General features: G+C 51.5%; 2 protein-coding genes across 2 annotated transcripts; one reads left to right on the top strand and one right to left on the bottom strand.

The window, feature by feature from the left end:
• The first annotated feature begins 12,916 nt into the window (after positions 1–12,916).
• Positions 12,917–16,845, top strand: OAZ1 (ornithine decarboxylase antizyme 1). The gene is given in 6 exon segments (XM_054050033.1): positions 12,917–13,104; positions 15,088–15,145; positions 15,147–15,233; positions 15,363–15,535; positions 16,212–16,297; positions 16,416–16,845. Coding segments are annotated over 6 exon segments (651 nt in total). The 5' UTR covers positions 12,917–12,988; the 3' UTR covers positions 16,547–16,845.
• A 138-nt stretch (positions 16,846–16,983) lies between these two features.
• Positions 16,984–24,728, bottom strand: PEAK3 (PEAK family member 3). The gene is made up of 3 exons (XM_054049973.1): positions 23,243–24,728; positions 22,338–22,990; positions 16,984–21,479 (listed from the first exon to the last, which is right to left on the bottom strand). Exons 1-3 carry the CDS (start codon positions 23,307–23,309, stop codon positions 20,478–20,480), a joined length of 1,722 nt encoding a protein of 573 aa, XP_053905948.1. The 5' UTR covers positions 23,310–24,728; the 3' UTR covers positions 16,984–20,477.
• Between the last annotated feature and the right edge of the window lie 1,081 nt (positions 24,729–25,809).

The following is a 25,809-nucleotide window of genomic DNA, read 5'->3' as shown; positions in this document are numbered from 1 at the left end:
GTGCACAGTGGGGTGATCCCCAAGCCTCACCGTGACCCTTTTTCTTCTTTACCCTCGATTCCCTTCCCATCTCCACTCTTTTCGGACTTAAGTCACTGGCATAGATTTCCCTGGCACTCAGCATCATCTGCAGCCCCCTCAGGAGGAGGAGAAGGAGGACAGGGTTCGAGCCTTCAGGTGTCCCCTGCTTAATGTCAAACCTACACACAGCTGTGAAAGGCACAACTGCTTTTTGTTGCACAGATCTGCCCAAAATAAGAGCTCCAGGCTTTTGCAACTAAAAGGGCTCTTAGTTGTCCATCCGTGGGACCTGCAGGACAGCAGGGTTTGAAGCTGGTGGTTTTGCTGCTCTTGCACATCAAGTCCCAGCATAGTTTCTGAGCCCCTTTTTGGCACCTCTTCCCCGAGTAGTGCCTACTAAACCCACCATTCCCTCCGTGAGCACTCCGGGGTGAAGGGGCAGTACCACCAGTCTCGTGGGAACCAGCTCCAGAAGCACCCTAGCTCCCAGCGCGGAGTGATGAAAAGCAACCAGTTTTCACGCACACCAATTTCTTAGTTCCTTATCAGAGATCAGCACACAGGAGCTCAACAGAACTCAGGTCCAGACTGGTGGGCGATCCCTAAGCAACATTTTTGTGGTGCGGAGTAAGGTTTTGCCAAACTCCTTTCACCTAGACGCTACCGAGCCGGTGGTTCAGACCAAGGCTGGTTTGTATCCCTTTGCCAGACCACCAGGCTTTCAACAAAACATCAAAGCAAAGACCCAAATGAATCACAGGATCCAGTGCTGAGGCTCTAACAGAGCTTCTGTGAAGCACAACAGTATAAGCCCTACCACCCTCATCCAACTGTACCCTCCAGGTAGATGTGCCAAGCTTTTCCCTCCTGGTTCTCCTTGGATGTTGGATGCTTTTTAAGGTCCATTTCCAACATTCAGCAAATGAATTTATAAATAGTTGGGCTTTATCTAAGAGGTGATGGTCCTTAGGTAGTCACGGAGAGATGCTTTACATATATAGCACATGCGGGAAAGATTTTGGATGGCTAATTCCTTGACAAGAAGCACAACAAGGAGAAAGGAAGCTTTTATAGAAGATGATCTCAGTTTGCTTAGCCTAACAAAACAAAGGCCAGAAGGGGTAGGATTGCTACACATAAAAGCACCCAAGAGAGAGTTGAGACATCTATTTAAGCATAAGGACAATGTTGGCATGAAACCAATTGGGGAAAAAATGGGCTACAAATAAATATAAATGGGATTAAAAAGGAGCTTCATAAGTCACAGAGCACTCAGCTTTCAGAATAGAGTCATAGAATGGTTTCAATTGGAAAAGGCTTTTAAGATCATCAAGTCCAACTATCAATCCAGCCCTGCTAAGTCCACCACTTGACCATGTCCCCAAGTACGACATCCACTCGTCTTTTAAGCCCCTCCAGGGATGGAGACTCAACCCCCTCCCTGGGCAGCCTCTGCCAATGCTTTACAAACCATTCGGTAAAGAAATTCCTCCCAATATCCAACCTAAATCTGCCGTTCCAGGGGACGCGCTGGAGGCTGTGAGGGTGGAGCATTGTACCTTTACGAATAAGATCCTAGGACCTATTTGACTCAAAAGGTCTCTCCTAACCCTATGCCTCCAGCAGTAAAGACGTCCCACACGTAGGTCTCTGAAACTGGGACACGAAATCCTGCAGCGCGGGGAAGTCCCAGTGCTCAGTGTCCCCATAAAGCTGTGTCAAGAGCTTGTGAAATCTTCCTAGATGAAAAGCCTCGATCAAGGAAGACGGATGAGCTGACTTCCCTTGGATTGTGTGTGCCTGGAGATTGGTAACTCTTCAAAGCACTCTAACAAGCCCGCATCTCGGAGAGCTACAACAATAGTTTATTTTCAAGGAAAATTAAGAACAGCTTGGTTTTGCTAATCTTACAGTTTCCTCCAAACAAATGTGTCACAGCTGTTGTACCTGGGGGTCATGGAAAAAAGGTCTGTTTGGAACCGCTGCGAGAAATGCTTTGGCTGAAGAAAGAAAGTCTGAATGTGTCCTGTATGAATACAACGAAGAGAAACCATCTCCTTACCCGTGGTAACAGAAAGATGAGTGGCAGTCATGAATTTAAGGGAGAAAACCCTAAATACTTTGTATATGGTTCTGTATAAATTGATATCTTTCAGCCACCTCCGTAACAGTTCACGGGGAAAAGCATTTGGTTACCATAAGCAAGAGTATTTCTGAACCCGTCTAAAATCCTAAAACCACTACACATAAACCTAACAACACCAAACTGCAAGACATCAAGAAAACGTTGAAAGAAAAGCCCGATAGAACAAAAAAGAGAATGAAACACGACTATCGCTGCCAAAGAACCCCCCGTACATACATTTAAAGGCAACAAAGAGGATTATCAATGGGAGTGGAGACAGTCGAAGGACAGATAATTTAGGTTCAAGAGAACATTTTGCTTGTTGCAAATGAACTTTGAAGGAAGTGGATTTTAAAAGCAACCTAAACCTCACAGCCTCAGAGGATTCGAGGTCAGAGGCCATGAGATCTTCAGCTCCCATCTCAGCTCTGCCTTTGTCCTGCTAGAGGCCGTTCCTTTCTCCCTGCCTCAGTTTCCCAACCCCCCAGTGCCACAGTGAGTTACAGCCTCCCAAGAGAGCTGGAGGAATGACAGAGAAGCAGCACTGGAAGTTCCACCATGTGAAGCACAGCTCCTATTTGCACTGTCTAATCAACAAGCAGTGGCAGGGATGGTGGAGGATCTGCCGCCGCCGCCGTGACGCGCTCTGCTCGCCGCAGGGATCAGTTCTAACGTGCGTACTGCAGCCCATTAAGCCCGTGACTTAATTTAGCGGGACTACAGAGCCGCTGTACCGTGCACATTGTTCTGACAGCTGTTAAGGACTGACCTGCTGACTCGCATTGCTTCCTGTCACATCCCGTTCCTTGAAGGATAGCTGATTACATTTTCCTCCCTAACGAGCTCAATGAGTCTGAAGATGGGCTGAGACTGCGCAATTGGACGGTAGATGATCTTTGGCTCCCACTGCTGCCTGACGGCTGGCAGAGATCGAGGATGTCTCTTTGGGCAAAGCCAAACAAACATGGAAACGTCACGGGCAGTAAGGAACCATGAGCCAAGAAATTCACGTGCTGGAGGACAAAAGTCCGGGGAAACACCAGTAGGGCAGGGCACGACGGCAATCGGCAAGGTCATACCCACTAGATGATCCAAAAGGGAAACTCTCTGACTCAAGGAAGGACAGAAAGATCAGATGTCCAGGGGAACGGAAGTGATAACTTCAGTAGCTAAAATACCCCCAAAACAAATTTCAAAGCTAATTCTTAACTCCTGCACAGTTTATGTTCTGTAATCACAGCTGTTCCATTTCTTTGCACACAAATCTGAATCGTAGAATGGGTTGGGTTGGAAGAGACCTCCAAGTCACACAGAATCACAGAATCACCAGGTTGGAAAGGACCCATTGGATCATCGAGTCCAACCATTCCTAACACTCCCTAAACCATGTCCCTCAGCACTTCATCCACCCGTTCCTTAAACACCTCCAGGGAAGGCGACTCGACCCCCTCCCTGGGCAGCTGTTCCAGTGCCCCATGACTCTTTCTGTGAAGAATTTTTTTCTGATATTCATCCTGAACCTCCCCTGGCGCAGCTTCAGGCCATTCCTCCTTGTCCTGCCCCCTGTCCCTTGGGAGAAGAGCCCAGCGCCCTCCTCTCCACAACCTCCTTTCAGGCAGTTGTAGAGAGCAATGAGGTCTCCCCTCAGCCTCCTCTTCTCCAGGCTAAACAACCCCAGCTCTCTCAGCCGCTCCTTGTCAGACGTTCTCCAGCCCCTCACCAGCTTCGTTGCTCTTCTCTGGACACACTCCAGAGCCACAACATCCTTCTTGTGGTGAGGGGCCCAGAACTGAACACAGGATTCAAGGTGCGGTCTCACCAGTGCCGAGTACAGAGGGAGAATCCCCTCCCTGTTCCTGCTGGTGACCCCATTTCTGATCCAAGCCAAGATGCCGTTGGCCTTCTTGGCCACCTGGGCACACTGCTGGCTCATGTTCATGTCATACTTGGGGACACGACCTAGTGGTCGACTTAGCAGGATTGGATCCACAGTTGGACTCGATGACCAATTCCGCCGGTTGGAGGCTGCTCTGGGGCTTGTTCCCAGCTGCAGCGAAGGGGTAAACTGGTTCCCAACTCTTTTAAAGGACGAGTGTGGCAAATAGCTTATTGCAGGCTAAACAACCTTCCCTGCCCTCGAGGCTCATTCATTTTATTTATGGGAAAATATGCTTGTTAACACCCTTATCGCAGGAATGATCTAATCGGGGAGGGAGGAGGAAAGTCTTCCTTTGAATATATCCATTTTAATGAGCTGCTGGGTGAAACGTTTAGGCAGGCAAAACTGACTCCGAACTCATTTCTGACAAAGCAGGCTCCGCGCAGGTCTTGACGCTCATCCTGCTGGCATCGCTTTGTTTTGATAACATTTCCAAACGAAATTTAGGAGTTACAAAAGCTGAACTGTTCTCCGCACTTCCTCAGCCCAAAGCATCAAAGGAACTGGAGGAAAATAAGCCTCGCCTTCCTGACACGGAGGCTGTGAAAGTGGCCCATCCCCTATAAAAACATCAGACGGTGATGAACTCGCCGGTGAGAGAAAAAGGAAGCTAAGGAAAAAATAAGTGAAGAAATCCACACGGCACCAACGCTCCAGCAAGAGAGAGAAAGAGTTCAGAGAAGACTTGTGGGGATAGGACACGGGGGAATGGGTATAAACTGGAGAGGGGCAGATTTAGGTTTGATATAAGGAGGAATTTCTTCACCGTGAGGATGGTGAGGCCCTGGCCCAGGGTGCCCAGATCAGTGGTGGCTGCCCCATCCCTGGAGGGGTTCCAGGCCAGGTTGGATGGGCCTTGGAGCCCCTGATCCAGTGGGAGGTGTCCCTGTCCATGGCATGAGGTGGGATTGGATGAGCTTTAAGGTCCCTTCCAACCCAAACTAGTCTATGATTCTAAGGAATTCCAGAAAGCTGCTGTGCACTGGTGTCACGGGGTTCAGGACTTGGCCCTGTGAGGTGCCATGAACCCCACCATCCTCTCCCATCTGCTCTAGGTTGAACTCCCCTCTGAAGCCTCGAAGCCTTTGGGAGAACCAGACCTTAATTGCTCTCACTAATGAGGGACGGGGAGCGGAGGGAGAGGAGGAGATGGGGGCTTCATCTGGCCCAGTGGAAATGAAACAGCAAACGGACTGTGGGAGGAAGGATGTTGCAATGTCTTCCACTTTATCATTTGTTAAGTACCTCTGGATGCCTCGCCACCGTTTGTTCATAACGGGCAGCAACACCCGGAGAAAAATCAATATAAAAATCCAACCTGTGGAACATAATTCCTAAAATGACAGAACCATAAGCTCAAGCACGGTCCTTCCCCCAGAAAGGTGGAGGTGCCACCCTCTGTGTCTCGTGTCTCTCGCTGTTGGCTAATCCTTTCTCGCTGATTTTATTACCTGTTTAGACTGGAGATAAGGAGGAATTTCTTCCCGATGAGAGTGGGGAGGCCCTGGTTCAGGTTGCCCAGAGCAGTGGTGGCTGCCCCATCCCTGGAGGGGTTCCAGGCCAGGTTGGATGGGCCTTGGAGTGGGCCTGATCCAGTGGGAGGTGTCCCTGCCCATGGCAGGGGGTGGAATTGGATGATCTTAAAGTCCCTTCCAACTCAAACCATTCTATGATTCTATGATTCTCACTTCTTTTCCTCACCCCCACACGATTTTGATATGGAACCTGAACTGCAGCACCTGGTAGGCCTGAGCCTGCTGACTTAAAGAAGACAACCCAGAGCACCTCAGGTGACCAATGCAACGTTGGATTACACTCCTAAATCAGATAATCAGACTGTAAAGCATTTTAAGCATAGAAACATAGAATCGTTCGGATGGAGAAGACCTTTGAGATCGAGTCCAACCATACCTCTCCACTACTAAACCATCCCCGAGCACCTCGTTTACCCGTCTTTTAAACCCCTCATCTGTGTTCAATACACAGTCCTCTTCACAACAGCTGTTTTTAAGTGAGAAAGCAGAGATCCAGAGTTTCTTCGGGAAGCAGCGCAGACATTTGTTGGCCTGACAAACTAGCGGCTGTTTTCTTCTAGCTCAATAGCTCACTAAGATCTGGGAAAATCAATTTTTCCCCTGTGCTGGTAAACATTTAAGAATTCCAGCTTCACTTCACAGTGGGATGCAGGATCTCCTTCCAGCACAAGTGGGTCTGCAGTAAACCTGACCTTCAAATCAAATCATTCTTGCACAGACGAGAATGAAAATGAGGAGAGTTTTGCAGCTAGAAGCGCTCCAATTACGTGTCCTACAAAGATCAGAATAGATTCTAACACACCAAAGAGTGCTTTTAGTGGAGGAGTATTTAAAATTAGATAACTGGGAGTTAACCGTTGCCTGTAACAAAATAAGGCAGAAGATCCAAGGAAGGAGATGGGACAAGCTCTGCTTTATAAGACTTCAGACCTATAGGTCTTAAGAAGTTTAGAAGTAACATGGTCCGGTGTTTTGATAAAGACATCTCCCAAGCTTAAGCTCTACTTTTGTCTCCACACAGAGCTGAGCAAGATGAACATTTAAATTATCCTGGGATTAAACCCATCTGTTCTGGACCCCTCACCACAAGAAGGATGTTGAGGCTCTGGAGTGTGTCCAGAGAAGAGCAACGAAGCTGGTGAGGGGCTGGAGGACGTCTGACGAGGAGCGGCTGAGGGACCTGGGGGTGTTCAGCCTGGAGAAGAGGAGGCTGAGGGGAGACCTTATTGCTCTCTACAACTGCCTGAAAGGAGGTTGTGGAGAGGAGGGAGCTGGGCTCTTCTCCCAAGGGACAGGGGACAGGACGAGAGGGAATGGCCTGAAGCTCCGCCAGGGGAGGTTCAGGTTGGATATCAGAAAAAAATTCTTCACAGAAAGAGTCCTGGGGCACTGGAACAGCTGCCCAGGGAGGGGGTCGAGTCGCCTTCCCTGGAGGTGTTTAAGGAACGGGTGGATGAAGTGCTTAGGGACATGGTTTAGAGAGTGTTAGGAATGGTTGGACTCGATGATCCAATGGGTCCTTTCCAACCTGGTGATTCTGTGATTCTGTGAAATGACAAGGTGAAGTCATCACACGCCGTCATTTCTGTCAACACACATCATGATGGACATCTCTGCTCACTTTCTGTTCAGGTGTTTGGCTACATCTCTAGATAACTCTTCAGTTATCCCTAAGCACTAAGAACAAGCGGAGCCTTCCTGGAGTGGAAATAGAGGTAAAAAGGCAATCAGAACAACTTGATTTTAAGGCTCAATTAATTCATTATTTTTCTTTTTTACCATTTTGGGGGGAGTTCCTGTGTGTGTAATGCTATGTAAGGACTGCCCACGCTTTAAAAGAGAGCTCGTGTTTTCCCGTGTGTTGCACTCCCCTCGTCAGCAAACAGAGAGAGATTAATCCCCATCGCGCTGCTAAACGGCATGAAGATTTCTTTCCACATTCAAGTAGAGCTATGACAGCGTGATGCGGCTGAGCAGAAAACGTACAGGGGTTTCTGCTCCATGGCAAACACCATTTTTTCCCATTCCTCTTTACTGGAGCTTTGTTACTCCTCTAGAAGACGGATGCAGGAGCTGCTTTAGTGAAGCCTTCAGCTCACCAATCCCCCTCCGTGGCAGAAAGCTACGCAAAAGTATTAATATTTGCATAATTATTTAGGTATGGTTTAATCACCTGAACCACGGAGCAGATGATCTTTCCTCCTCAAAAAGAGAACAAGGGTTATGAGGAGCGGCTGAGGGATCTGAAGATGGTCAGTCTGGAGAAGAGGAGGCTGAGAGGAGACCTTATTGCTCTCTACAACCACCTGAAAGGAGGTTGTGGAGAGGAGGGAGCTGGGCTCTTCTCCCAAGGGACAGAGGACAGGACAAGAGGGAATGGCCTCAAGCTGCGCCAGGGGAGGGTCAGGTTGGATATTAGGAAAACATTTTTCTCAGAAGGGGTCATGGGGCACTGTCAGAGGCTGCGCAGGGGGGTGGTGGAGTCCCCAACCCTGGCGGGATTGAATAGGTGGGTAGATGAGGTACTTCAGGATATGGTTTAGTGACAGATACGAATGGTTGGACTCAATGATCTCAGAGGTCTTTTCCAACCTGGTGATTCTATGATTCTATGAAAATAAAAGGTGTGCTACAACTACAGCATCAATGTGCAGGATTGCAGAACCAGCAACCCTCACGAGGGTTTCAGGTCTCATACATCTCTCTAAGCCATCATCCAATCACAAGAACTTGGAAACCTGGACAATGAAGAGGAAAGGCATCCAGTTTCTTATCCTGCCCAATTCTTGCTCTATCATCTGTTTACACCAGCTACTAGTTTTGAATCTGACTTTAATTCATTCCTGTGCTGCCATAAACTCTACTTCCAATGTCATATCTTTCAGAAAGGGAAAATTCTAAAAGCTTGACGAGGAATCATGAATTGATTTTCACTGATGTTTGAGACCTCTTTTTTTTCTTTAAAAGAGGCTGAAAAACATACTGAAAGAAGCAAAAAAAAAGGAAAATGAGGTTCTAGAAAATGAAACTCCTTGGCTTTCCTCAACTGCAACGATGTCAATTAACGGGGAGTTCATTGGGGTTGCTTTTCTGTACTCGCGTTGTTAACAGCTCTGGTTATTGAGTAACTCAGCGTGTACCAGGTATTTTCCCAGGTCGTTTCACACAGTCTAATTGTTATGACCTGCTTGGGAAAGAACACGGAACAAAGGGGGCTCACTGCATGCTCCCTTCCGAGACGTTTGGTGAGCAGCTCAGCAGAGAATCTATACAAACTCCTGCAGCATCTCCTGCTTTCGGGACTACGTCGGTCCTTCGAAACATGTATTTTTTGGAGATAGGAGGGCTGTGGTAGTTGGGAACCACTGGGTTGAAGGGGTCTTTGATGGTGTCTTTGTCAACTTGGGGTGAACCAGAGGCTCAGGACTTCACAGAATCACAGAATCACCAGGTTGGAAAGGACCCATTGGATCATGGAGTCCAACCATTCCTAACACTCCCTAAACCATGTCCCTCAGCACTTCATCCACCCGTTCCTTAAACACCTCCAGGGAAGGCGACTCGACCCCCTCCCTGGGCAGCTGTTCCAGTGCCCCATGACTCTTTCTGTGAAGGATTTTTTTCTGATATCCACCTGACCCTCCCCTGGCGCAGCTTCAGGCCATTCCCCCTTGTCCCCTGTCCCCTGTCCCTTGGGAGAAGAGCCCAGCTCCCTCCTCTCCACAACCTCCTTTCAGGCAGTTGTAGAGAGTAATAAGGTCTCCCCTCAGCCTCCTCTTCTCCAGGCTAAACACCCCCAGCTCTCTCAGCCGCTCCTCGTCAGACGTTCTCCAGCCCCTCACCAGCTTCATTGCTCTTCTCTGGACACACTCCAGAGCCTCAACATCCTTCTTGTGGTGAGGGGTCCAGAACTGAACACAGTACTCGAGGTGCGGTCTCATCAGTGCCGAGTACAGAGGGAGAATAACCTCCCTGGCCCTGCTGGTGACCCCATTTCTGATCCAAGCCAAGATGCCATTGGCCTTCTTGGCCCCCTGGGCACACTGCTGGCTCATGGTCAGTCGCTGTCAACCATTACCCCCAGGTCCTTCTCCTCCGTGCAGCTCTCCAGCCACTCTTCCCCCAGTCTGTAGCGCTGCACAGGGTTGTTGTGCCCCAAGTGCAGGAAATGCACTTCGATGGATGAGACTCTCTGTTTGCAATTGTCCATCTTGCCTCCTTATGGAAAGCTGCTGCCCCACATCCAAGTGGGAACGGATGCTCACACATCAGCTGTTAGGGTTCAGTATTAGATAACACCAGGAACTGAGATGGTTTTGGACCTCTAGGAATGCAGCTAGAGCAACCGAGACACAGAACGCAGCTCTGCCAGGGGGAATTGTGACACAACAGTGGTAAAAACACAGCTGGAGATGGCAACACCTCAAGCTGGTAATCCTGAAATGGTGAGTCAGAGGCTTCTCGGCAAGGATTTACGAATCGCTGTCACTGCTAAACTGGAAGTCAGGCTATCTCAGCAAAACTGCAGCTGGAACTAATCCCACACGGTATTTAATGCACCGACCCAAAGCAGGTTGACTCGGCTTTTTACAGGCTACAGAGCAGCGCGGCGTTATCCAGGTCACTCGACTGTAAAATGGAATGATGCTCCTTTGAGATGACAGGTATCCAAAGGGCAAAGCTGTTCCCAGTGCCACAGCAAAAGGGGGGAAAAAGCAGCTGCAAAGATGATTGCGCCTGACACAACGCCATTGTAAGGAATTACAGCTGGATTACAACCTAAATAATAAATGCCATTATTGGAAATAATGAAACCAATCCCAAAATGCTAAGGCAGTCCTTCTATTGACTAACGCATCCACTTCCCCATCAGAATAAAAACCTTTCTAAAACAACATACAAAGCATGAATTGCTAAATCTGGTCTGATGTGCTTCATTTGGTTTGGATCTTCCTGAATTGCAGCTCTCCTATTGTTTCAAGTCTTTGGGCAATGCAGTAAACGGCACTCAGCTTCCCCTCCATAAATCAACAGCCAAATCTAGAGAGAAGGGTGAAAGCAAGCACTAATGTCTCAGTCACGTTGTGCTCTGGGAGCTAAATGTGAATTCCTGCAGCAGGAAAAGGAATTTTCTCCTGTATCTGTGACTTATCACGACCTCCAAATTAGTCTTTGGCTGCTCCAAGGCCAAGTGGCTCATTGGAGACCTCTTTTGAGGTCATGGTCGTAGTGACAGGACGAGGGGCAACGGGGATAAACTGGAGAGGGGCAGATTTAGACTGGACATAAGGAAGAATTTCTTCCCTATGAGAGCGGTGAGGCCCTGGAACAGGTTGCCCAGGGAAGTTGCATCCAGCCCATCCCTGGAGGTGTTGAAGGTCAGGTTGGATGGAGCTTGGAGCCCCTGATCCAGTGGGAGGTGTCCCTGCCCATGGCAGGGGGTGGAACTGGATAGGCTTTGAGGTCCCTTCCAACCCAAACTATTCTATGATTCTATTATTTAAGCAGCAGGAGGACAGAGAGGGTTTTCTTTTACTAATAGACTTTGTGTGATCACAGTCAAGAAGAGCATTTTCAGGACACAGAGGGGCGTGGGGATTTTAAGACATTTATCTTTGTGCAAAGTGGAACCAATCAATGGAATGTCCATGTGGTCACCACTCCCAGATGGGAACATTTTAAAGCAAATAAAACTAAGCAAGACCCATCCCATCCCTCTCACAGCATCCCTTGCACAGCATCCCATCCCATCCCTTGCACAGCATCCCATCCCATCCCTTGCACAGCATCCCATCCCATCCCTCGCACAGCATCCCATCCCATCCCTCTCACAGCATCCCTTGCACAGCATCCCATCCCATCCCATCCCTTGCACAGCATCCCATCCCTCGCACAGCATCCCTTGCAGAGCATCCCATCCCATCCCTTGCACAGCATCCAACCCACCCTACAGCATCCGTCCCGTTCCAACCCTGGCACAGCATCCTTTGCATCGCATCCCATCCCTTGCACAGCATCCATCCTATTCCATCCCATCCCTTGCACAGGATCCATCCCATCCCATCCCATCCCTTGCACAGCATCCCATCCCATTCCTTGCACAGCATCCCATCCCATCCCATCCCATAGCATCCGTCCCATTCCAACCCTCGCACAGCATCCTTTGCATCCCATCCCATCCCTTGCACAGCATCCATCCTATCCCATCCCATCCCATCCCTTGCACAGCATCCCATCCCATCCCATCCCTTGCACAGGATCCATCCCATCCCATCCCATCCCATCCCTTGCACAGCATCCATCCCATCCCTTGCACAGCATCCCATCCCATCCCATCCCTTGCACAGCATCCATCCCATCCCATCCCTTGCACAGCATCCCATCGCATCCCATCCCTTGCACAGCATCCATCCCATCCCATCCCTTGCACAGCATCCTTCACATCCCATCCCATCCCTTGCACAGCATCCTATCCCATCCCACAGCATCCGTCCCATTCCAACCCTCACACAGCATCCTTTGCATCGCATCCCATCCCTTGCACAGCATCCATCCCATTCCATCCCTTGCACAGGATCCATCCCATCCCTTGCACACCATTTATCCCATCCCATCCCACAGTATCCATCCCATTCCAACCCTCGCACAGCATCCTTCACATCTCATCCCTTGCACAGTATCCATCGCACAGCATCCGTCCCATTCCATCCCTCGCACAGCATCCTTTGCATCGCATCCCATCCCTTGCACAGCATCTATCCTATCCCATCCCATCCCTTGTACAGGATCCATTCCATCCCATCCCATTCCTTGCACAGCATCCATTGCATCTCATCCCATCCCACCTCACCCTTTGGTCCCCTGCGCATGCGCACCGCCGGTGCCGCGCCGCGCCCCCCCCGCGATACCTCAGCCGGGCGGGGGTTACAGACGCAGGACTCGAACCGGCGACTCTCCGGGCAGTGAGCGCCGCGGCGCCGCGCAGAAACCCTCCCTGCTGAACCCCGCCAGGCCCCGCCCTCCAGCAGCGGGCGCAGCCAATCAGAACCCTCTTTCCTCCCCCCTCCCGTCCGGTACCCTTATAACCAATCACGAGCGCTCTCGCTCTCACAGCCAATGGGGTAACAACTTGTTTCTCCGCCTCCTTTCTCTGAACCAATAGAAAGGGAGGTTTTTCTGAGTGACAGGCAGACTGTCCAATGGTAGGGGAGCTTTGAGGATTGTGGGCGCGGCCTTGGCGGTGGGCGTGGCCCATGAGGCTATATAAGGCCCTGCTGAGGCACTGCAGCCATTTTGTGTAGCAGCGCCTGGAGACTGGTTGGCGGGGGAGGCAGCGGAGGGTTTCGGGGTTCGGACCAGAGCGGCCGGATGGTGAAATCCTCCCTGCAGCGGATACTCAACAGTCACTGCTTCGCTAGAGAGAAAGAGGGGAATAAAAGCACCATCATGCCCGCTGTGTTGAGCCTCAGTACCGGACAGAGCAGGTGAGGGGCCGGGGCCTCCCTCACCCTTCGCACTGCCGGGCGCTCGCCGCCGCCTCCCTACCCCTCAGGGCCCGCCCTGATCTTTCTCCTCCTCTTCCTCGTCCTCCCAGCGCCCATCGCCTCCCCGAGAGCGGGGGGAAGGGCACCTCCGTGCCCGGGGGAGGGGCGGCCCGCGCTGCGGCCTGGTTCCCCCCCCCTTGCACAGAAAAGGTTGGGGGGAAAAAAGCCTAAAAAGGGGTTTTCTTGAGCACTCTGATGTGGTCAGGGCCGGGTGGGAAGCAGAGCCTGGAGGTGGTGGGGAAAGCTCCACAATTAGGGAAAGATCAGGCAGGATTGTAAGGCGTTATCCCCTTACGTAATGGGGAATGTAATCGAGGGTTCTGAGCCCAAAGTTAGAACGTAAGAGCGTTAGTTTAAAACTGAAACGAAAGATTAAACCATGCGGATGGATGCTGGGAAGCAAAGACCTCAACCAGGGTGTGCAGTGATGGGAGCGCAGGACTCTGCTCTACCTTGCCCAGGAAGCCTCGGCCAGACTGCTGTGAAAGGACGTTCAGAATTCGTTTAAAAAGCCATTTTTATGCTTGTCTGCTGTCTAAAGGTTATTTTTTTCTAAGAGGTGTAAGTACATACAAACCACTCTAAAATATATTCTCTGTTGAGAAGTGTAGGCAGCCTTTGCTACGCACCAGGCGAAAGGTGAAAGATAAAGGATTGCCACTGCACTCTTGGAACAACCTTTAGGCTTATCTGTAAGGGTAATTAGCAGTGTGTAGCTCAACAGTCATTCTGAAATAAAATAAGTATCAGTAGTACTAAAGAAAAATATCTTGCTTTGAAAGAGCCTAAAATAATGGATTGAACACTTATTTAATCGAGAGAGCACAAATGTGATTTTTTTTTTAAATAAAACTTTCTTATTTATGCCTTTCAGCATAAAATATTTGACCTGTTTGTGCCTTTCTAATAAAGATTATTCATTGTAAGTTTTGAGCCCTTTAAAAAAAAAAAATTCAACTGGTAGGAACCGTGCAAAATGGTGGATTATTTTGTACATGTTTATTCTGATTTGCAAATGGCTGCTGGCACTCGCAGACAGGATGATTGTGAAAATTTCCCGAAGGGCCTCGATTGCTGCATCTGCTGAGATGACGCAACTCAAGAGTGAGCCTGCAGGGTGAAGGATGGTGCAGAGGGAGGGGCCAGGCAGCACAGCTTTTCTGCTCTTGGTACAGTAGAAGGCTTATTCGCTTAAGCGGGCTTGTATGGACAGGGCGAAACTCAACGTGCGTACAAGAAATACGTTTCATTTCTTAACCTTAAGGACTGAACTGAGCCGAGCGGTGTAAAATTGCTCGGAAGAATTCAGTAGAGAGGCTTGGTAGGGTTTGAAGTGCTCCAGTGGGGTCTCAAAGCTTAAACTGGTAGGCTTGCTTTTGACCTCTGCGTTTGAGGTAGTGACATCTGTGAGGCTGTTGCAGGTGATTTTCTGACCTGAAGCCAAGAATGCTGTTACAAAGGTCAAAGGTAATTAGAATTAGGGCTGTATATTGCAGGGAAAAATCATCTGTAGCTCACTGGACCAGTCTACTCATGGTAACTTGGGAGAACAAAGTGAGGAGAAAATGGGGTCTTGCATACGTGATAGCAGAATGGCTCTCTTGAAATCAAGCACACTGCTGCCTTGGTAAAGGAATCTACCTTGCTCATTTGAGGTGGAAAATATTTTCGTCTTCAAGTTAGCCTTTCTCTCATAGCCCTGCAGCTGTTGGTTTCTGACCCTGGTGGATCTGGGCGTGAGGCAGTGTCCCTGGTCTTGGAGGTTCCTTTGTCTTCCTACATCCCTTGGTTGCAGTGGGAGGAGTTCCCTTGGCCTGGGTTTAGGCGTTTTATTTTTCAGTCTGATCACTGTTTAAAACCCAGAATCCACAGAGCTTTGTCTAACGCTGCCTCTTTGCCCCTCTAACTGCAATCCTTTTCCAGTTCCAGGGTTCCCTTCAATTGCTGTAGTAACCTGGGTCCGGGGCCTCGGTGGTGCTCCTGATGTCCCTCACCCACCCCTGAAGATCCCAGGTGGGCGAGGGAATAGTCAGAGGGATCACAATCTTTCAGCTAATTTATTTTATTCGGTGAGTATGAATAGTAATAAGTGGCTTGCTCTCGTGAGCTTGAATGCATTCTTGCCCCAAGGCTATTAATAAGAGTTACTCCTTCTCCAAAATGAATTACGAATAACTCTGTGCGTGTTACCACTACAGGATAATCGGCTGAATGTAACAGAAGAACTAACATCTAATAACAGGACAAGAATTCTGAATGTCCAGTCAAGGCTTACAGATGCCAAACACATTAGTTGGAGAGCAGTGCTGAACAACAACAACCTCTATATCGAAATTCCCAGTGGTGCTCTGCCTGAAGGGAGCAAAGACAGGTAGGTAGAAGAACAAACCTGCAGCTGCGGTTTAACCCGCCTCGATCTTGAAAGCCCATCAGTAGGGTGGGTTAACACGTCACTGCCAGTGTTTGATTTCCATTGTTCTGAAATTTGAAGTCTAATTATGATGCTTGATTATAGAATCATGGAATGGTTTGTCTTGGAAGGGACCTTAAAACCCATCCAGTTCCAAGCCCCTGCCATGGGCAGGGACACCTCCCACCGGATCAGGGGCTCCAAGCCCCATCCAACCTGGCCTTGAACCCCTCCAGGGATGGGGCAGCCACTCCTTGATGTTCTCTTGTAAGAGACTGCAACTCAGTGATTCATGTTGGAGGGCTTTTGTCAGGCAGAACCGCCCAAAAGGTCTGTGATTTCAAGCTGTGTTCCTGGATATTGACTGATTGCTTTTGTCCAGTGAGAACAGCAGACTGGTTCATAGTCTGTCTCTGTAGGTTCTCCCTTCGCCTGCGACAAAAATCAATGTTCTTTGTGTAACTGAGGACTTCAGTTTCTGCCCTCAAGTTAAACTTAGGGCTCAGGGAGTCCTTATGGGCATTGAGTCTCCATCCCTGAGTTCATGTGCAGATGGTTCACATGGATGGGCCTTGTTAACTCTCCCTGAGGGCAGTGCTTGCTTGTGTGCGTTGAACACCTTGTCTTTGTCTTGCAGTTTTGCAGTTCTTCTGGAGTTTGCTGAAGAACAGCTTCGAGTTGATCATGTGTTCATTTGTTTCCACAAGAACAGAGACGATAGAGGTAAGTGTTAACTCATGGCGCTGCCTCTAGAGATAGATATGAATGCAGTAGTGGAAGTTGGTTTCCATGTACGGTTACAAATAGGTGAAACCTGTTCTCTCTTTTTCTTTTTTTTTAGCTGCATTGCTCCGTACTTTCAGCTTTTTGGGCTTTGAGATTGTGAGACCAGGGCATCCCCTTGTCCCCAAGAGACCAGATGCTTGCTTCATGGCCTACACGTTTGAGAGAGACTCTTCAGAAGAAGAATAGATTGCAATGTTTGCCTCTTAGAGCTTTCTTGTTGTCTATAAGGATGATTCTGTAGAAATTTTGTCAACATCTATTTCAGTAGCGATAAATCTGTATGAAACGTTGTGACCAACTGCTCTGGTGGTGAGATGTTGAAAATTTCAGACTCCACATCTTTTTCTGGATTTGTGCGCATGTTGTGGTTGTGCAAATAAATGCTCCCTCCAAATTAGCAGTATATTTCTTGAAGTTTAATATTGTGTTTGTGATACTGAAGTATTTGCTTTAATTCTAAATAAAAATTTATATTTTACTTTTTATTGCTGGTTTTAAGCTGTTTAAGACTTGAACTCTTAAGAGCTGGCTCTGGAACTGCCCCAACCATTAAAGTTGCAGGTACTGAAAGGCGTTGGTCATTCTTTGCTTCACTGGAACTCGTGGCTATGATCTACCAGGACTTTAAATCATTTAGCAATCCTTTAAAATCATATTTTCAGTGAAATAATCAGCGGGTTGTTTGGTGGAAACACTGGCAATTGGGGATCACTGCATCCCTACTCTTATCAGGATGTGTGGGGGGTGTTTAATCAGGATCGCTGCATCCCTACTCTGTGTTGGGGCAGCTGGAAAGTCAGGAGTGAAATGCTGAGCGCAGTGCTTGAGTACCTTGAGCTTTGAAACTTGAGCTTTAGTGTCAAACGTGCAGCTGTGATAGCTGAAGCCTCAATGTGTTTAGTAACGGTGGAGCCCTACGCTGGCACGTTAAGCACAGAGGATGGCTTGGGGAGTTCTTTGTGGTCTAGGAAGGCTGGTGGCTCTCGCATAGTGACAATACCGTCATGGAGGGTGGACAGGCTCTGTGACTTTCCCGGGAGATGGGCTGTGGTGGAAGTGTGAGCAGAAGACACTGCTCTCCCACTATGCCTCTTGGTGTGCAGTCTATCAGTGTTGGGGATGCTGAGCAGGGGAAAGACGGCTGCTTGCGTGGTGCTGGAATTAAAGCCTGTGCTGAAGGCACCAGAGAATCAGAATAGTTTGGGTTGGAAGGGACCTTAAAGATCATCCAGTTCCAACCCCGTGCTGTGGGCAGGGACACCTCCCACCAGACCAGGCTCCTCAAGGCCCATCCAACCTGGGCCTGAACCCCTCCAGGGATGGGGCGGACACAACTTCCCCGGGGTAACCTGGGCCAGGGCCTCACCACTCTCATAGGGAAGAAATTCTTCCTTATATCACATCTAAATCTGCCCCTCTTCGGTTTACACCCATTGCCCCTCATCCTGTCACCACAACCCTTTGTGAACAGCCCCTCCTCAGCTTTCTTGGAGCCCCTTCAGGAACTGGAAGGTTACTATAAGACCTCTGAGCCTTCTCTCTCCAGGCTGAACAACCCCAACTCTCTCAGCCTGTCCTCGTACAGGAGGTTCTCCAGCCCTCAGATCATCTTTGTAGTCTTCTCTGGACCCGTTCCAACAGCCCCATCTCCTTCTTACGTTGAGGATTCCAGAACTGGACACAGTAGTCCAGATGAGGTCTCACAAGAGAGGAATAGAGGGGCAGAAGTCTCCAAAAGGCTGGGCTTTCAAGCATTGCATTTTTCTTTCCCATTCGAAGGTGGTTCAAGCACTGTTTGAGCTGAGGAATCTTTTCTCTATAAAACTTTGGAGCAGTGAATCCCTGGGCTGGGTTGTTTTCCCAGGTTGTTAAGTAGAAGCATGTGATGTTCATGAGTGTGAGCTCTGCGAGGCTGAGCTGGAGCTGTGCGCAGCACAGGGTTGGGGGTGGAGGGGAGTCTGAAGGTGCCTAAGGACCACCCTGAGGCAGATGTTCTGGGCTGAGCAGTGCTGGAATCGCATGGAATACACCAAAATGTAGTCCTGAGATTCCTTTGCAGCAGGGAGCAGATCCCATAGTGGTATCTGCAGCGTGAAGTAACCTGGGGGATTGGCACTGTGTTCCCGGAGAGCCCCTTTGGTAAGCAGCAACACAGTGGAAGGTGGGTGTTCCTGATGGTCTGCTTAATTGTGGTTTCTGCTAATTATATCAACTTCTGGATAACACTGCCACAGCTCGACCCAGGCTCTGCTCTGTGGGTGCCAGGGTACGGCCTGTGGCACAACTGGGACTGGGGCTGTTTAGCCTGGAGAAGAGGAAGGCTGAGGGGAGACCTCATTGCTCTCTGTTGCTGGTGTCTTCTCCCAAGTGAAGGTGATAGGATGAGAGGAAATGGCCTCAAGTTGCCCCAGGGGAGGTTTAGATTGGATATTAGGAAAAATTTCTTTACCTAAAGAGTGATGAAGGCCTGGCAGAGGCTGCCCAGGGCGGTGGTGGGGTCTTCATCCCTGGAGGGGTTAAAAAAATGTGCAGATGTGGCACTTCAAGACATGGTTTATTTGGGATGGTGGTGTTGGGCTGACGGTTGGGCTGGATGAGCTTAGAGGTCTTTTCCAGCCTTAGTGATTCTATGTGTGTGGTGCTGCCTTGAAGGCTACAGTCCCCTGTAGATGTTCCAGTGACCTTGGCTGCTCCAAGCTGCTCCTGGCAAAATGGGAGGGGGAACACCAGAAGCAGGGGTGCTCAGGGGTGCTGCTCTGGGCCTGGGGTAGGCCTGCAGGAACAAATTTTGTCTTTGTTTTTTCCAGATTCAGCTGCCCGAGGTGGCTTTGGGCGAGCTGCTGCTGTGCCAAGGGCTTTACTGCCATCTTGTAGCCACACAAGATACTACAGGAGCAGTGGTGAGGACTGAGCTCCCCCAGGACAGCCCCTACTTGTCTGGTTTTGGCCCCAAAGCCCATGCTGAAGTTCGAACAATGTTTCTGTGGACTGGCCGTGCTTGTGTGGTGACCGTGTCAGGGTCTGTGTGGCCAGGGAGCGTGTCTGGTCCCACCTTGCTCCTCCAGCCTCAGTGGGAGGGTTGCGGTGCCAGGTTTGGGTGCTGCTCCAGAGGGGAACCGTTCCCCACCATGCGCAGAGCCTTGCTCAGCGGTGCTGTGCTCTTAGCTGGGTCTTGGGGATGAGGCTGCTGCCTGTCCGTGCTCAGCAGGGAGGGCAGGAGGCAGAAACCCACCAACCCAGGCAGCTGTGAGCTTACTGCTCGGTGGTTTCATAGCATCGTGGAATGGGTTGGGTTGGAAAGAACCTCAAAGCCCATTCAGTCCCACCCCCTGCCATGAGCAGGGACACCTCCCACTGGATCGGGTTGTTCCAAGCCCCATCCAACCTGGCCTTGAACACCTCCAGGGATGGGGCAAATGATTTACCAGGTGCCATCGAGGCTGTTCTGGCTCATCACTGCTGGACAGTGCGGTTTGGTTTTGTTTTTCTCTCTGAATGCATCACTGGGGTGTGTAACGCTGTCAAAGAAGCACATAAAGGACCAGTATTTAAGAGGCTCAGCTCTGGGTTTTATTGTAGCTGTGTGGCTGCTGTATTTCCTCCTTCCAAATGTCATTGATATTTGTGACTGCGCCACAGATTGTTTCTTGGAAGAGCAGACTGCACGAGGTGTTGGATTTCTGGGCATTAAAGGTGAGCTGTAACGTGTGGCTTTGCTTCGTTATTTAAAACAGTGGAAGCCTTGGTCGTAGGAGGGGTCTAAGGGGGTGTTGTGCAAACTAAGCTTCATAAACCCGACTCAGGATAATCAGCCACTAAACTGGGGCTTGGTCCTGTGGCTTCCATCCATCCGTCTTCCCTGATAAACTGGACTCGCAGTGTTGAACGAAAATCGATCGTATGTGTAAGAACACCCCCAGTATTGTGGGAACCACGGGTGGGAGTTTGGTCCCCACTGATGTGTGGTGGGGGAGGCGAGATCGGGTTTGCAAAGGAAAGTTTCCCAGTCAGGTTGCCCAGAGGTTTCCCAGCTGGAGTTCCTTTTGAGCTGGTGGATTTAGTCAGGTCCTCATGGGCTTTGAGGACATCTTTGGACGGACCGAACTTCAGCCTTCCTTTAGGGAGTGTAGAGAACCTGAGTGACTTGGTAGAGTGTTTGTTCGGTGACCTCCTCGAAGTAGTGGCAGCAGAGCCACTCCTCGAGGCCAGGGCTCCCCATCACCCCAGCCCAATTCTCCGCAAACTTCAGGAGCAGCAGAGCCCTCTTCACCTCCACCCAGCTCCGGAGCAGAGTGAGGGTCTTCTTGCTCCTGGCAAAGAGCTCCTGGCGAGGCCCCCAGAGCAGGACCTGCAGGATGCTCCTTGCCTGCTCAATGGAGACCCTCTTGTGGATGTCTCTGTGGAGAAGCAGTGTGGCCAGACGCTTCAGTCCCGTGGAATAGATGGACAGGGAGGGGATTTCAGGAAGCCTATTGCTTCTGAACCCCAAGATGTTCTCCAGAGAGATGTCCACGTGCAAGATCTGATAGATCAGCATGCCTACGTGCAGCTCTTCTGCCACCTGCGAGGGCGGTGCAGCAAGCCCCTCAGTCTGGTCCTGCTCTTGGTTGGCAGAACAAGGTCTTCGCTTGTCTTTAACTTTGAAGAAGCTGCTGATGAGCAGCCTTGGAAGGGACAGCCCTGGGGACGCCACCTTGCCTCGCAGGCTCTGGGAAGGACACGGGCACTGCACCAGCAGCAGGTTCTCAGGGCAGAGGTCCCCCCGCCTCACGTGCTGCACCCGGAGATGCTCCAGCCCCATGCACACCTGCAGGAGGAGGAGGCAAGCCAGGCGTTCGTAGTGCCCAGGGCTGGTCCTGTGTAATCCATGGGATCCTTCCACAAAGCCTGCCAGGGTTTGGTATGGAACCTCAGGAGAAATGAGGACCTGCAGGACAGGGTGAGTAGCAGGACAGGCTGGTTCCTCTCCAGATGGGGATCCACTCTGCTCTCCAGGGCTTTCCGGGAGCACCAGCTCCTGAGGCAGGTGGTCAGTGAAGTGGCCAATCACACGCTGGATGTTGCAGTGCACCCCGAGGGAGCTCTGCACCCCCAGGCTGGTGCAGCATGGCTTGGGGACCTGCAAGGAGAGACAAGGCATGGCCAGCTCTGTGAGGATGGAGGCATGGATGTCTCATCCTGGGTTGGGCCACTCACTCAGCTCAGGGCCACCTGCCTTGGTCTGACCTATACATGATGCTGTGCTCCCCCCACACCCTCTGAACCCCCTGGTGCCTGCTGGAACAGCCTTGAGCAGGAAAAGGGAATGGGGGGAAGGTTTAAACCCCCCCCAGGTGAGCTGCTCCGATGGGTCTCATCCTGCCAGAGGAGTCAGCTCTGCTCTTTGCATCCACTGGCCTTTCATGACCGCTTGTCAGGGCATTTCCCCCAGCGATGCCATTCTCCTTGTGTCCTTTGGACCCGTGGAAGCCGTTGCCCTCACCCCCCCCGACCCACACCAGCAGCACCGTCATGTTCCGCAAATGCAGAAGTAGCTGCAGAAAGCGGAACCACCTGCGTGATGGGGGCAGTGGAAAAGCCCCACACCTGGTTTGTGTTTGCCTGCAGCACCAAAGCCCCCCATACCCTGGGATCCAGCTCCCTATGGATCACCAGAGGACCCCCATGCCCTGGGATCCAGCTCCCTATGGAACACCAGAGCCCCCCATGCCCTGAAATCCAGCTCCCTCTGCACCACCAGAGCCCCCCATGCCCTGAAATCCAGCTCCCTGTGGATCACCAGAGCCCCCCATGCCCTGGGATCCAGCTCCCTCTGCACCACCAGAGCCCCCCATGCCCTGGGATCCAGCTCCCTATGGATCACCAGAGCCCCCCATGCCCTGGGATCCAGCTCCCTCTGCACCACCAGAGCTCCCCATGCCCTGGGATCCAGCTCCCTCTGCACCACCCAGGCCATTTCCCTCAATTCCCTTCTTACCTTGGCCGCAAACACCAGCTGCCTTTGCTCAAAGGTGAAGCCCACCCTGAAATACCACGCGTCCCCGCTTTCGCAGCACGGCTCCCGCTCCAGGATGCTGAGCGCTGCCCACCTCTTCCCTGCCAGCTCTGCCTCCAGCAGCTGCTGCCTCTCCTCCAGCCCCATCAGCTCCTCCTGGATGTGACCTGAGAGCCGCGCCAGGGTGGCCGCCTGGCACCCCAACACCACTCCGCACACCCCAACTTGGCTCTCCAGCAGCTTCCCCAGCTCCCCATCCGCCGTTCCAAACGTCAGCTCCGCTGGGCTCAGCCATTGGGGTTTTTGCGGGCTGCTCCAAGCCACCGCTTCTCCCAAGCTTTGGGACTTGGTCAGGGGCTTCTTAGGTCCCCGCGAGGGTCTGTCCCATGGGTGGATGGAGCTGAGACCCCCCTCCTCCTTCCGTGGTGGGATGCTGTAGAGGATGCTACCAGCCCATGGCGTGAGGTCACCCTGGCAATGCTGGGATGGCCTCTGCTCCGGGAGGGACTCCGCTCGCTGGAGCTGTTTTTTCGGCAATGGGGGAGGCAGTGGGTCCCGGTTGGGCTGAGAAGAGGAGCTCCGGGCTCCTTCCCCTCGGCTGGCCTTGGGGGGGACGAGGTGTGCACGCAGCTCTCCTGGAGAGGGAGGAATAAACAAATCAAGGCTGAGACTTTCCCAGGAGGCAGCGGGGAAAAGTGGGAGAAAGCATGGGACAAGAGTCCAAGCGTGTTGCTATTTTACCCTGCTGGGTGTTTCCAGCCGCAAAGCGATGAGCAGCACCAGCTGGATGCTGCAGGAGGAGGACAGGACCAGCGGTGGGGTTTGTCCCCACCATCTGAGCTGGCCCCTCGGCCAGGAGGAGGACAGGGAGTCAGAGCATCACTCACCCACGTTGCTGTAGATGAGGGCTGAACTGAGGGGTCGAGGCGAGCCGCCCCTCGGCGTGTCCGGCATGGGGGTGGGTGGTCCGGGGGTACCGCCGTCCAGGCTGCTGCAGCGGGCACGTGTGCCGGCCCTGCACCGAGCCAGGAGTCAGTGCTTGCTCTCTCCAACTCCTTTCCGTGCTGGCTCAGGGGGAAGAATAAAGAAAAAGGGGAAGCGGAGGCCTGGCTGCGTGGTTTTGGGGTAAAAGACATTGAGTTTGGGGTCCCAGTGGCTCCAGTTCCTGCACTGGGGGTGCTCCGGGGAGTGGGAGCAGCTTTGGGGCTTCACATGTGCAAACCCACGTGCAAACACATCCATGTCTGCCTGGAGGGTTCCCATTGGGCTGCAAGGATGCAGCGGAGGGAAAAGAGCAGGAAAAGCCTTCGACATCCCCAGCGCAGGTGTGGGGAGAAGGATGGGGAGGGAAAAGCGGAGAGTTCGTAAGGAGGAAAGCTGTGGGAAGGAGCCATCCGCTACCCCAGTTGGGGTTTCGCTTCCCTGTCCTGGCCGGGCTGAGGGCCACTCTGCAGCTCAGCCCCTGCTGCCACAAACGGTACTGAAACCGCAGTGGCTTTTGTCTAAAATTCCGTTTTCTGGGGTCTTCGCTTGCTGTGCAACATCCATCAGGCTTTGCCCCCGCTCGGCAAACCTCGGATCACCGCCTTTGCCTCTCCCTATAGTGCAAACTCTTGGGCTGAAGCAGCTTTGCTGGGGGGCTGTTGGGAAGCTCATTTTTGGGTCTCATTTGCAACGCATTTCGTTACCTCTGAGTTTTCCCTGGCAGCGGTGGGGGTCCAGGGGGCTCCGGCTCCATCTCCCGGCTCGGCAGCGGCTCCCGCTCTCCATCCCGGGCTCTCCCAGCGCTGGCCATGGCACTGCTGGGAATTGCTTTGCACGACTCGCTGCAACCCTGCTCGCAGGAGGATGTTCTTTCAAAACCTGCAAGTCTAAAGGAAGCCGGAGGCTCGGCCTCGCTCCCCGGTGGCCCCCGGTGCTGCTCCAGAGCCACAAGATGCCCACGGAGGCTCCGGCTGGAGCAGTGGAATAATAGAATCAAAGAATGCCCTGAGTTGGAAGAGACCCATAAAGGTCATCGAGTCCAACTCCTGTCCCTGCACAGAACACCCCAACATTCACACCGTGTGGGTGAGAGCATTGGCCAAACGCTTCTGGAATATCGTCAGATTTGATGCTGTGACTGCTTTCCTGGGAGCCGTTCCAGTGCTCCACCACCCTCTGGGTGAGGAACCTTTCCCTGATGTCCAACCTAACCCTCCCCTGGTGCATCTTCTGCCATTCCTTTGGGTCCTGGATTTGCAGCATCTTTGGTGTAACCTGTTGCAATGGGTTTGCTTCCCCCGAGCCGCTCGTGGAGGCTTCGCACACCTCCTCCCGGGCTGCATTGAAGGAATTTCCGCAGTCAACATCTCCCCCAACCACATAATTACTTCTCTGCTCTGCAGGTTGCGTTACTTGAGATGGTGAGGTGGAATTGTTTTGTTTTCTTCACTGTCCTTTGCTGGGATTTCCTGCGGCCGTTGCACAAGAGGAACCCGGTTGTTAGCAAAGAGTTTTACCCTTCCCACAGCTTTACAGCCACTGGGAGAGCACAAGGTGACACGAAGTGGCCGCTGGACAACATCCCCATCGGTGTCTGTCCCCTCTTTTAACACTCTACCCCCCAATTATTTTAACATCTCCTCCTTTCTATTCAATCTTTGAGCTCCTTAGCAAATAACTAATGGCACTCATTAACCATTGGCCTGGGAAGAGCTTCAGGGATTCCTCCTGGGAGCATCAAGGCCAGGGGCAAGCTTTGAAGGATATGGATTTGCACAAAGAAAGTGGAAGCATCCATCGTGTTTCCACAATTTGAGCTTGGACCATGCATCTCCAGGGCTTTGATGGGGCCACCGTGGAGCTCAGTGGGTGCCCGTGAAGCTCCTCCTGCGAGCAGACCACCTGCCTCTGTGGTTTCCTCACCGTTTATTTCACAATCCGGATTTTCCAGGCAACACCAAGCAAGCCGGAAGGTTTGTGGTGGTGTGGGGACCGTGTGCTACAGCTGATAAAAATACGGGGGAGGGCTGAGTCATGATTGAATCCGGCACCGGCAAAGAGCGGATGCGCAAGACTGTAGGAGATGGGACAAGGGGGAATGGCTTTAAATTGGAAGGGGAAAGGTTTAGATTAGACATTAGGAAGAAATTCTTCATGATGAGGGTGGGGAAGGTGTGGCTGCCCCATCCCTGGAGGGGTTCCAGGCCAGGTTGGATGGGGCTTGGAGCCCCTGATCCAGTGGGAGGTGTCCCTGCCCATGGCAGGGGGTGGGACTGGATGGGCTTTGAGGTCCCTTCCAACTCAAACCTTTCCATGATTCTCTGAGAGGATGTCAGAGGAGGGAGGGGATTCGGCCCCTCTGCTCTGCTGAGCCCTCACCTGGAGCCCTGCGGTCAGTTCTAGAGTTCTCAGCACAGGAAGGATGTTTCTTCCTAAGATCTCATCTCAGTATCCCCTCTTTCAGCTCCAA

The sequence above is a fragment of the Cuculus canorus genome, chromosome 27, assembly GCF_017976375.1.
Source record: "Cuculus canorus isolate bCucCan1 chromosome 27, bCucCan1.pri, whole genome shotgun sequence".
NCBI lineage: Eukaryota > Metazoa > Chordata > Aves > Cuculiformes > Cuculidae > Cuculus > Cuculus canorus.
This window is presented reverse-complemented; position numbering and strand designations above follow the sequence as displayed.